The sequence below is a fragment of the Stenella coeruleoalba genome, assembly GCF_951394435.1.
Source record: "Stenella coeruleoalba genome assembly, chromosome: 7".
NCBI lineage: Eukaryota > Metazoa > Chordata > Mammalia > Artiodactyla > Delphinidae > Stenella > Stenella coeruleoalba.
This window is the reverse complement of record NC_137153.1, coordinates 33,593,338-33,606,023: the sequence shown is the minus strand read 5'-3', so window position 1 is coordinate 33,606,023 and position 12,686 is coordinate 33,593,338. Positions and strand designations below refer to the sequence as shown.

Here is a 12,686-nt window from a genome sequence, read left to right as displayed (position 1 = left end):
GTTTCCACAGCACTGCACCATTGTACATGCTACCAGCAGCATGTGACCGAGGAACTACTCTGAACCCCATTTTACAGATGAAGAAACCAAGGGTCAGAGCAGGCTGAGATCCTGCATTGTTCACTGCAATACCTCACAGCCCAGGGCCCCAGCTCCTCGCCAGGTGGCCACATCGGGCACCAGAGCAGGCCTGGGATTCCAAGTCCCAGCTGTATGACCACTATGGTGGGCCTGGCTGCACTGAGCTCCTCCTGCCCAAGGGGTGGTGAGACCAGCTAGGGCAGGCTGCTCACACCTGCCTTCCTCCTGGCAGATCAACCAAAATGTAGAGATTCAGCGTGGCCGCCTGCGGGATGACATCAAGGAGTACAAGTTCCGGGAGGCCCGCCTGCTGCAGGACTACTCGGAGTTGGAGGAGGAGAACATCAGTCTGCAAAAGCAGGTGTCTGTGCTCAGGCAGAACCAGGCAAGTATCTGGGCTGGGCAGGTGGGACAGGTAGGTTGGCTCTGGGCCACGGCCCTGGCCTAACCCTCACTTTCACTTGGCAACACTTTAAGTCACCTGACAAATTGGCAGTGTGGATGTGTTCTGATTTCCGTGGCATCTCTGGTGATGAGCAAGTCTCATGCTTCTGCACTGTTCATACCACGTGCACGTGTGTCCCAGGTGTGGGCTGACCATTTCCTGTGTGCACCTCATGCCTGTAACTCTCTAAGCATCCGTGTCTTCCCAGCTGTGTAGTCAGCACAATGGTGCTTCTTCCCCATTCCTCAGGCATAGAAGAGTGTTGACCTCTTTCACAGGTGGAGTTTGAGGGTCTCAAGCATGAGATCAAGCGTCTGGAGGAGGAGACCGAATATCTCAACAGCCAGCTGGAGGACGCCATTCGGCTCAAGGAGATCTCGGAGCGGCAGCTGGAGGAGGCGCTGGAGACGCTGAAGACAGAGCGGGAGCAGAAGAACAGTCTGCGCAAGGAGCTGTCGCACTACATGAGCATCAATGACTCCCTCTACACCAGCCACCTGCACGTCTCCCTGGACGGCCTTAAGCTCGGTGATGACGCCGAAGCCCTGGCCAATGGCTTTGAGCACGGTGGCCTGGCCAAGCTGCCGCTGGACAACAAGACCTCCACGCCCACCAAGGACGGCCTTGCTCCACCTTCCCCCAGCCTCGTTTCTGACCTCCTCAGTGAGCTCAACATCTCTGAGATCCAGAAGCTTAAGCAGCAGCTAATGCAGGTGAGCGGGTGGGTAGCCCCACCCCACCCAGGTCTTGTCACAGCCCCGGGCCTTGGGCCCACGTGCACCATTCCCACCTCCACTCCTGTCCCCCATGGTGTTGGTCAGACCTGCTCGTCACCAGGACAGCGCTTTCCTGACACTTTGTCAATGCTATGCACCTTCTTTTACTTACGTTTCTTTTACATAGGTAATTCTGTATTGTTAACCTAAGTGGAATTGCAGCATTATAGGTGGAAGGTGCCCAGAGAATTAGGTTTCTGGTTACAAGTTTGGGCACCACCAGAGGTTTTCTTATGTCGCTCTGAGGTCCCTGTGTGTAGTTTCCCATGCTGTGTCCTGTAGACACGTCACGTCAGGGTTTCCTGCCCCGACGGAACAGAATCCCAGGGTCTGCACCACAGCCCCTTGGTTCACTGCATGTCTCTGAGGAGGGACTCACCAAGCCCCGCAGCATCTGGGCACGGGGAAGAGCCATCATAGCCCCACACATGACACCTCCACCCGAATTTATCACAGAGAGGCTAGCAGGGTGATGGTCATGGCATGGATGGGGTCACTCCTGGGACTGTCCAGGGGTCTTCTGAGCGCAAGTACTCCTGTGGGCTGTTGACGGGCCTTTTCTGTGCCTTCGCAGATGGAGCGGGAGAAGGTGGGCCTGCTGGCAACGCTGCAGGACACACAGAAGCAGCTGGAGCAGGCCCGAGGGGCCCTGTCGGAGCAGCACGAGGAGGTGAGCCGCCTCACAGAGAACCTGAGTGCTCTGCGGCGCCTGCAGGCCAGCAAGGAGCGGCGGACAGCCCTGGACAGTGAGAAGGAGCGAGACAGCCATGAGGATGGTGACTACTATGAGGTGGACATCAATGGGCCTGAGATCCTGGCCTGCAAGTACCGTGTGGCCCTGGCAGAGGCTGGTGAGCTTCGGGAGCAGCTGAAGGCGCTGCGCAGTGCACACGAGGCCAGCGAGGCCCAGCACACCGAGGAGAAGGGCCAGCATGAGGCCGAAAGCCAGGCGCTCACTGAGAAGGTCTCCCTGTTGGAGAAGGCCAGCCGCCAGGACCGCGAGCTCCTGTCCCGGCTGCAGATGGAGCTGAAGAAGGTGAGCGACGTCGCAGGCGAGACACAAGGCAGCCTGAGCGTGGCCCAGGACGAGCTGGTGACCTTCAGTGAGGAGCTGGCCAACCTCTACCACCACGTGTGCATGTGCAACAACGAGACGCCCACCCGTGTGGTGCTGGACTACTACCGAGAGGGCCCGGCTGGCGCCGGCAGCTGCAGCCCTGAGACCCGTGGGCGTCGCTCACCTGTCCTGCCCAAGGGGCCGCCTGCCTCAGAGGGTAGGGCCAGGGACAGCAGCCCCTCACCTGGCTCCTCACTGCCCTCGCCCCTGAGTGACCCACGCCGGGAGCCCATGAACATCTACAACCTGATCGCCATCATCCGTGACCAGATCAGGCACCTGCAGGCAGCTGTGGACCGCACCACAGAGCTGTCGCGGCAGCGCCTGGCCTCACAGGAGCTGGGCCCAGCTGCGGACAAGGACCGGGAGGCACTCATGGAGGAGATCCTGAAGCTGAAGTCGCTGCTCAGCACCAAGCGGGAGCAGATCACCACGCTGCGCACGGTGCTCAAGGCCAACAAGCAGGTGTGCACGGCGCTCGGGTCCATCAGGGGCAGGCATGTGGGCGGGGGGTTTCTCACCCTCCCTGGCCTCCTGTCCGTGCTGTTCCTGCTACTGAAGGAAAGATGTGAGAAAACCTCACCTCAGTGCTGCGGGGAGGGGCTGAGGCCTTTGAGAGGGCTGGCTGGGGCCTTGGTCTGTGGCACTGAGGCAGCAGACCTCTCCTGGCGCCCCTCACCTGCCCGTCTTTTGCATCTCTGACCCCCTAGACAGCAGAGGTGGCCCTCGCCAACCTAAAGAGCAAGTACGAGAACGAGAAGGCCATGGTGACCGAGACCATGATGAAGCTGCGCAACGAGCTCAAGGCCCTCAAGGAGGACGCGGCCACCTTCTCCTCACTGCGTGCCATGTTCGCCACCAGGTAACGCTCACTGCTCCTTTCGCTGCTCAGCAGCCCAGGGGCCCAGTTTTGTCTCCACTTTACGCCTAAGATGAGAAAGTTGGAAGCAGAAAGCTGAAAGAGTGGGTCCTTATGGCCAGGCTGGAGGCATGAGCTTCGAAGGAGAAACAGGCAAGTGGGCAAGCCAGTGATAACAAATGAGTTTGCCCCCAGAACTTGGTGGGAAGTTCATGTATTTAGAAGGAAGGTTTCCCTCCCAGCAGGGGCGGGGTCTCAGTGCTGCCCCTCTGACCCTACCAGTTAAGAGTTTGTGGGGGTGGCAGGCGGCGTCTTTCTTTAGGCCAGTCCTGTGGTCAGGAAGCCGGGCAGGTGCAGAGCTGGAGGCTGCTTTTGGGGCCTGCTTCTGGGTGTTTCCCTATTCAGAGAGGCATGGTGCCATCTGCTGGCCAGTGTCAGTCAGGGTTGGGAGGCTGAGGCTCTGGGTTAAACAGCGTTGAAACTGAGCTCAGGGCCTACTTTGCCTTGTGCCAGGGTGCTGGGCACTCCCTGCATTTCAGCGATGTGGGAGGAGGGGGCAAAGACAAAGAAAGAAGCTTCCAGGCCTCTCTGGAAGCTTTCTTTCCTCCTGGGCAAAGTGCTTGGGAAAGATCTCAGTTAGTCCTCAGCACATAGTATGTTGACCCTTGCTTCCTCAACTTGTTTTATTTAAAAGCCTGACTTGTCAGATGGTGCCAAGATTGCAAACCTCGGGGCAAGGGTTAAAACTTGCTGATGGTCCTTGGCCTTGGTGGATGGGGGTGTAGGGTGGGTGTGCCCACCATCCCCTTCACCCAGGCCGCACTCCCTCCCTCAGGGACAGGCCCAGGATGGGCATTTCTCTCCCAGCTCCTTACCTAGGTGGGGAGCATGTGCCACAGCTCAGCAGATACTAAAATAGGGCTGTTTATGACATCCACATGTGCTTTTCCCAGGCTCTGGTTAGCCATTTGTTCTAGACTTACTAAGCACCTACTGTGTGCCTGGGCTATTCCGGGAGCAAGCCAATTCCTGCCCTCGGGTTTATCCCCACATCCTGAGAGCCAAGTGATATCACACCTCCAGCCCGCTGCCCCTGAGCCACCTGGAGGCCTTGAAGGGCAGCCACCACCTCCTTTAGTGAAAACTGGCTTCAGAGAGCCCCTCCCAGAGAAAGCCAAACCTCAGAGGGGCACATCCTCTTCGTTTCTAGCCCAGTGAGCAGATGGGGTCTGCTCACCTTCTGGAGCCCTCAGTACGGGAGCCATGATCACACACGCCGCTGGCTCTCCCAGGTCCTTCAGCCACGCTCTTGCCTCTTGCGTCCCTGCAGGTGTGACGAGTACATCACACAGTTGGATGAGATGCAGCGGCAGCTGGCAGCTGCTGAGGACGAGAAGAAGACACTCAACTCGCTGCTGCGCATGGCCATCCAGCAGAAGCTGGCGCTGACCCAGCGGCTGGAGCTGCTTGAGCTGGACCATGAGCAGACCCGGCGAAGCCGCGCCAAGGCCACCCCCAAGGCCAAGCCTGGTACCCCGAGCGTAAGTCACACCTGCGCCTGCGCTAGTGACAGGGCTGAGGGTGCTGGGCTTGCTGCCCAGGTGCTCTGTGGCGAGAAATATAACGTTTACTGCGATTAGGGCCGCAAGGGTACACGCTGCAGCTAACCTGCCGCATATCACCTGTCCGCTTCACCTCAACTAACCTGGCAGCAGCGGGACCATGGTGCTAGGCTGGTCTTAACTGTGACTAATGCACAGAGGGAAGAAGTTAGCAGAGGCAGCCTGCTTCTCCACCTGGACACTGCAAGCTTTGTGTCTGTTTCTCACCCCTCGGGACCACCCTTCACAGCAGCTGCTCTCTTGGAGGGGTGGTCAAGGTGGGGTTGGAGCCATCTGTCCTCACAAAAATGTGGCTTCCCAGGGCCCGCGTGCCATTGGCTCTCACTGGGAGGGGCAGAACTTGCATTGAAACTTGCATGTTCCCTGCATGTGTCTAATGCAGTTGTACTGCCCCGGCACCCAGAAACCAGTGTTAGAGGTTCCAGCCTGAATCCCAGGTGCGGCCTCGGAGGACACTCTGTGCTTGGTACAGATTACGGAGACAATTATTTTGTAGTTTGCGCGGCATCTCGTTACAGTTTATATTTGGGACAGAATTACAGAATTCCTTCCCCTAAACCCAGAGGAAGAGCAGCCCTGTGTCCCATGTCCTCCAGCCCAGGCGTACACGTGCTCAAGAGGCCCAGGCATACCTAACCACACCCCAGACCAGAGCTCAGCAGCCTCAGCTTCTCTTTCTGAGATTTGTACGCTTGTCCGGCGGCCTGCAAGGTGACAAATCGGCAGGCCAAAGGCTTGGGTTTTTTCTAATGAGAAAAACTTCCCAAGTGCCTGGCCAGACCTCTGTCCTCACAGGATGCCCATCCTTTTGTACTTAGAGTGTCCCCAGCTTCCAGTTGGATTTTTTCACTCTCTGCCCATTATCAGGCCTTCCTCTCAGGGGGCTTCAGACTACAAGAAACAGGGCTGTGGAAACCCCCAACCTGAGCTTGAGTTACCAGCGGGCCAGGCTGAAATGAGGGACTGGGTTCCACACCTATTAACTGAAGCCCAGCCTGGTGTAGGAAGGGAACCTTGAATGGACCCAGGGCTAGTTTCAGGATTCACAGTAGGAGGAATATGGTTCTTGATCATCAGTGCAATTCCAGAGGTGGTGACAGGCAGGAAAGGCAGCCATAGTACTCCCCCATGCTCAGAAGCTGCACCCACACCAAGAGCTTTGGCAGCCGAACTTCTCTCAGTGTTTCTCTCCATGTCATCCTTGGGCCCACCAGTCATGAAGGTGCAGTCTTCCTGAATAGCTCTTTGCCTCCTCTCTCTGGGGCCCAGAGGGGGAATTTTCATTGTCCCTGCACACTGGTATCTGCCCTCATTCCACTCTTTCCCTTAATTCCCAAGCATGTCTCAATTCCCACCAGATGCCAGGTGCTACCCAGACCAACTTGGATTTGGCAAACTGCGGAGTGAAGATACACAGGATGGACCATACCTGTCCCTTCTGTGTGCCTATACCCAGCTCCAGGCTGTTTTGCAGATGGGATGTCAGATCTTGGATTCCCCTCCCACTTGAGAAGATGTCAGGCCATCTCCCCTCTGCAAGCAGGACTTCCAGGGGCGTGGCTGCCTGCTGGTGCCGCATACTGCTTCTGCCTCCTTGCCAAGCCTGGCACACAGCTTCTCTCCATACTTGTAAAGTAAAGGGTCTTCATGAGGTACTCGGGGCCAGCGGCGCCCCCTAACATATGCAGGTCTTCTCTGCTGCCAACTAACACACCCATGCCCTCACAGCTCGGTGAGAGCTTTAGTTGTCTGACGGGTGACCGGTTCTAACGTTGTCTTGTTTTCTCCCATTTTCAGCTGTAGAGTAGCTGCTGGGAGGACTCGGCCGCCGGCCCTGTCACACTGCAGCCCCCTCCCCTCCTCTCCCATGGGCCCACGCAGAGGAAGGAAGGGCAGCCTAAAAGTCCACTTAGAAACGTTTTTGGATATGCTACTGCAATTCTTTTCAAAATAGCATTCCCCAAATTTTTAATGGCAGAGGAAATAAAAGCTTTAATGTTGAGAATGCCGGCAGCTGCTGCTTGGAAAGGCCTTTGTACAGGCGCTGAAGAACCTGCTTGGACAGCGACCACCAGGCTTGCTTAGGAACCCTCTAGAAACACTCACCACTGGGGTCTCCCTATTACAGATACTCCTTTTTTACCCAATCCACCTGTGCACTTTTGATATTTTGATATTATATTTGCTTCCTTCATCCCTGGCGTAGAGATGGTCTCAGATGCCGTAGTCTGTCTCGTGGTCCTGTAGCTCCCAACGGTGTGTTGATCTGTTATCAGCACATGGCACAGGTGTGTCCTCCTAGCGTGTAGCTCTAGACTGTTTAGGTGAAGGCTTCAACTTGGTAAGGAGCCCGGCTAAATGTATCCATGCTGTGGTTCAGCAGCCTTTTAATTATACGGCATTGTGGTTCGTGTTTGAAATTACAGATTTTAAATGCCATTGTTCATTAAGAAATCCAGGGTATTCGGATTCTGGGGTTTTTCATATTGTATTATTATTATTCTTAGGAATAGTTCAATGTAACAAGAAGAAAACTTGACCTTTGCTCTGGTTAAACAGTAAAAGGCACTTGAAAACAAAAAGATAAATTATTGAATGAGTAGTATTACCTACAAATTCCAGAATTTTCTGGGTTTTAGGACATTGTGAAGCATGACTGATTAACAGAATTTTATACAACTGTACCAGTGAAATTCCAAATTGGAATTGTTTTGTTACTCCGGTTGTTGTGCCAAATTGTGGTACACTTAGAAAATTCTACAGTCGTCGATTTTTAGGGTGTTATATTTCAACGCCTTTTTGTTAGTAATCATTGCCAGTAGTGCCTTCATCAGTTTAGGGAGGTGTTCCAGCGTAGTTTATTCTCTAAAATGGACAGTGAAGAGCTAGTTGGGAATGTTGAAGGCCAGTGTGGACCAATCAGTGTGAACAGGTGCACACCTTCTAACCTGACCCTGGGCATCTTCATTGAGGGAAAGAAAACAGCAATTGTGCAAAATTCTGTTAGTCAGTGATTCTTTACTGTGCAGATCCTTGCAAATTCAGGGGCTGAGAAAACGAAAGTGAACACAAACCTTGAGTGTGCTTTGGGAACCAAATGGACTTTATGGGACAAGCTAAGCAAGCTATGTGAACAACACGCCACGTTTGTGAAGAGTGGGGCGGGTGGCAGGGGAGCCGGCACCGTCGGCCTCGTGCATTGGGGTGAGGGCTAGCCATAGTATTCTTTGCAAATGTGAGAGAGAGACATTATATATTCTCTTGCTTGGTGTAACTAATCACTGTTAATTTCAGGAAACAGAAGTCACTAAAGCTCCTTAGCAAACCAGATCTATGTCCTGTCCTGATTTGCTGAGTGAGGTTGTGCAAGTGGTCAAATTGGTACTCAAGGAGGAGGAAGAAAAAGTGTCCTCTCTCCTCCAAAATACAGGACAAATTATAATAATATAAGTAGCAAGAATAGAAGAATTCTGTTTCCTGGAATAAGCATTTTTATTCCTAGTTGTAGGGACCCCTATTTTTACCTTCTCTTACAGTGTTGATTCATAAGAAATAATGTTACATTTACAAAAACTTCATCTGTACGGGGTATTTATTTGCAATGATGTCTGTGTACTGTATTTTTTCTGTGCATTACCTTAGTGTCAGAATGTCTTTATTTTAAGATCATATGCATGTTCTCCTGCCAAGGAACCTTTACACAGACCCAAACAAACAAAAATGCCTTCAGATTCTGAGAAAATGAGGCACTGCATGGAAAAGGAATAGGAAGGAGAAATCAGTCACAACTTGGGACACAGACATATGGTGCAAATGTCTGTAAAGCCAGTGCACATAGGAACAGTGGGCCTGGGTAAAGGGTCACGTTGGTAGGACCAGTAAATAAAGAATAATAAAAAGACAAAGCACAAAACTTGTTCTCTGTGGCTGCTCCGACCCCCTGCTCCAGATGACTGTGGGTCCAGCAATGCACTATAATTCCAGCACCTAAAACAAGAAAACCAGCCTGTCGTTAACCCTGGTGGTGGAAACTGGAAGCAACCTGAAGCCCATCTCAGGAGGCGTGGGGGGAAGGGGAGACAAGGGGTGCCTCCCGTGACGGGCGTCAGGTGTCATGAGCACCCAGCAGCGTGGCAGTGAGAGCACATTGCCTTTGCATTGTACTGACTAGGAAGCAAAGAGATTTGCATGACGAGGGATCATTTGCCCTCCAAACTCTTGCTCGTTGTGCCCAGGAATGAATAGGTGCAGGCAACAAGAGTTACTTGTTTGTCAACACAAAACCATGTTCACCTGCAGGAATGTGTTCAAGGCACGCTGAGCCCGTCCCAGTGATTGCTTGTGAGTGTGAGCATAGGGTACAAATCATGTCTGAGGGAATAGGAAGTCTTAGGGACAGTTTGCCACCTTTCCTTCTGATGGTCTCAGTCAGGCCTGAGTGATTTCACCCAAATCTCAGGGCTTCCCTTGGGGAGGCTGTCTGAGGTCAGGATCCTGCTACCCTGGCATCTCCTCTCCACCCGGAGTCTCCCTTGGCTTCATGGTCACTGAGAGGCCCCCTCCTTCTGACAATCCCCACCCATCCCACTTTAGTAGCATGGACCCATGTTCAGTTTGAACCTTTCTTTCCAAAGAGAATTGTTTTTGTAACTCAGGAGCTAGAAGGAGTCTTCTTTCCCTACTGTCCTGTCATCCCAGCAGTTCCCTGGAAGAGGTTGGGAAGAGAGCCTGCGACAGATCTGGAGGAGACCCCCAGGAGGAGGGGGCATTGGCAGTGAGCTGAGCAGGGCAGGCTCTTTTTCAGGTGGGGATACCACCCGGTCCTCGGCCCAGTCCTGCTTTTTGGGGTGTTTGATTTGCACAAGCGCATATGCTGAGGCCTTCCCTACCCCTCAGTGTGCTTCAGGTCCTTGAACATGTGCTTCTTCAGGAGTGGCAGGCTCCTGAGTGGGTGGGGTCCTGGGGAGCCTGTGGGAGGGGGCAGTTGGAGCTGAAAGGCTTTCCACTTGGTCTTCCTTTCCGAGAGGGAATGTCCCCATTCCTGCCACCTCCTCCATCTCCCTGCAGTGATTTTCACCCCCACACACCCAAGCAGGTTACCAGAGCTGGAAACAACAGCGCCAGCTTGGAGACACTGCCTCCTGCCTTTGGGAGCCTCCTGGAAAAACAGATATGCCTTCAGTCTGACATCAGACTGGTGTGGAATTTTGGCAGGGATCAGATGCCATCAGGTTCGCCTCTGTGCTCATCTTTCATGTGTGCCCAAACAGAGCTGGAAGAGCGATGTGTTATCATTTTGTCAGATTTCTTGTGGGAAAGCACACTGGCTCTTGTGAGTTCACCTCAGTCATCCATGAACTTGCCTTGGTAAGCCTAGGTCCCTGGAGCGGAGGCTCCCTCCTCCCCGCCACCCCCCCACCCACACACACACAGCTCCTCCTCCTAAGCAAATGGCAGTGCCACAGTACCTTACCCACAGAAAAGGCCTCCCTGCCTGGATAGTATGAGCACACCCCCTCGTGGGCCTCCATGAGAACAATAGGAATCAGTGGTCACACCCACACACACCAGGATCCATTTTCATCTCTTAAGGAATCAAGATTTGTTTTATTTACCCTAAAGTGTTTGTGAAGTATAGCACACATACATAGGAGTGCAAGCAAGTGTCCAGTGGCTGTATATTTGCAAAATGGACACACTCTGCAGCCACCATCCAGATGAGAAAGCAAATGAAGACAGGCAGTCCCCCAAAGCCCTCGTGCTTTCTGCACCCACTCCCTTTCAGGGATAACTCCCTGAGTCTGTCAGTTCAGGCCACTTGTGCCATTTTCTGTACTTTATATAAATGGAAGCATACAGTAGAGACCCAGACCTATAATAGATTTGCTTACCAAACTACATTTGATTTCTCACACCATCATCGAACTATGGTTGTCTCACTTTTGATTCAAAGACATAAATCGATTGTAAAATGACGGGAAAAGTTATTCCATGCAAACAGTATCCAAAAGAGAACAGGAGTGATTCTACTAATATTAGACAGAATAGACTAATTAAGACAAAAATTGTTACAAGAGACCAAGAGGAGCATTATATAATGATAAAAAAGTCAATTCACCAATAAGATATAACAATTATAAACATATGCAACAGACAACCGAGCCCCCAAATACAGTGATAATACAAATTACAGAATACAAAAGAATAGACAAATAGATCGATGGAACAGATTAAAGAATGGTACTGGAACACCTGGACATCCACATGCAAAAAGTTAATCTAGACTCAGACCATAAACGCTTCACAAAAATTAACTAAAATGGGGCTTCCCTGGTGGCGCAGTGGTTGAGAGTCCACCTGCCGATGCAGGGGACGCGGGTTCATGCCCCGGTCTGGGAAGATCCCACATGCCGCGGAGCGGCTGGGCCCGTGAGCCATGGCCGCTGAGCCTGCGCGTCCGGAGCCTGTGCTCCGCAACGGGAGAGGCCACAGCAGTGAGAGGCCCGCGTACCAAAAAAAAAAAAAAAAATTAACTAAAATGGATTGAAGACTTATACATAAAACTCAAAATTGTAAAACTTCTAGAAGATAACATAGGAGAAAATCTAGATGACCTTGGGTTTGGCTTTTTAGATACAACACCAAAGGCATGATCCATGAAAGAAATAATTGATAAGCTAGGCTTCATTGCAATTAAAAACTTCTCCTCTGCAAAAGACATTGTCAAGAGAATGAGAAGACGGCTGTCTTCTGGAAAGAAGCTATTTGCAAAAAACATAAACGTTTCATTTTGGATAAAATAAAAGGGAATACTCTTACACTGTTGATGAGAATGTAAATTGGTGCAGCCACTATAGAAAACAGTTTGGAGGTTCCTTAAAAAACTAAATATAGAGTTACCATATGATCCAGCAATCCCACTCCTGGGCTTATATCTGGAAAAGACAAAACTCTTAATTTGAAAAGATACATGCATCCCAGTGTTCATAGCAGGACTACAGTAGCCAAGACATGGAAGCAGCCTAAGTGTTCATCAACAGATGAATGGATAAAGAAGATGTGGTGTATATATATATGCAATGGACTATTACTCACTGTAAAAAAGAATGAAATAATGCCATTTGCAGCAACATGGATGGACCTAGAGATTATCATACTAAGTAAAGTAAGTCAGATAAAGACAAGTATGATATCACTTATATGTGGAATCTAAAAATTAGTATAAATAAGCTTATTTACAAAACAGAAACAGACAGACAGAAAACAAGCTTATGGTTACAAAAGGGATAGGGGAGTGTGTGTGTGTGTGTATTCTAATCACTTTGCTGTAAACCTGAAACTAACATGGTATTGTAGGTCAGCTATACTTCAATAAAAATAAATTCAAAAAAATTTCAGAATACCTTAATACCGTAATGGTAGTGTGTAAATCACTTAACTCTAGTATAAAAGCTAAAAGACAAAATTTAGCCACAATAATTTGTTAATGGTACACAATATAAAAATATGTAAATTGTGATATCAAAAACATAAAATGGGGGTGTAAAGCAGTACAGTTTTTATGTGTGATCAAAGTTAAATTGTCAATTAAAAATAACTGTTTTATGTAAGCCTCATGGAAACCACAAAGCAAAAACCTATAGTAGAAACACAAAAGATAAAGAGAAAGGAATCAAAGCACAACATTACAGACATTATCAAATCACAAATGAAAATAGGAAGAAAGGAACACAGGAATTACAAAGCAGTCAGAAAACATTTAGCAACATGGAAATAGTAAGTCCTT

The 12,686-nt window shown here is 50.8% G+C and overlaps 1 protein-coding gene across 2 annotated transcripts in view; it reads left to right on the top strand.

Annotated features, from left to right (window-relative positions):
• Positions 1–9,839, top strand: part of BICD2 (BICD cargo adaptor 2) — a 54,694-nt gene extending 44,855 nt beyond the window's left edge. The window contains exons 3-8 of one of the 2 annotated variants that reach the window (XM_079927635.1): positions 314–466; positions 805–1,239; positions 1,877–2,884; positions 3,130–3,281; positions 4,609–4,819; positions 6,698–9,839. In XM_079927635.1, coding sequence (XP_079783761.1) covers positions 314–466; positions 805–1,239; positions 1,877–2,884; positions 3,130–3,281; positions 4,609–4,819; positions 6,698–6,703 — 1,965 coding nt within the window. In that variant the 3' untranslated portion in view covers positions 6,704–9,839. Of the gene's footprint in view, positions 1–313; positions 467–804; positions 1,240–1,876; positions 2,885–3,129; positions 3,282–4,608 lie in introns of both variants that reach the window. The other variant, XM_079927634.1, reaches the window with a different exon arrangement.
• The last annotated feature ends 2,847 nt before the right edge of the window (positions 9,840–12,686 follow it).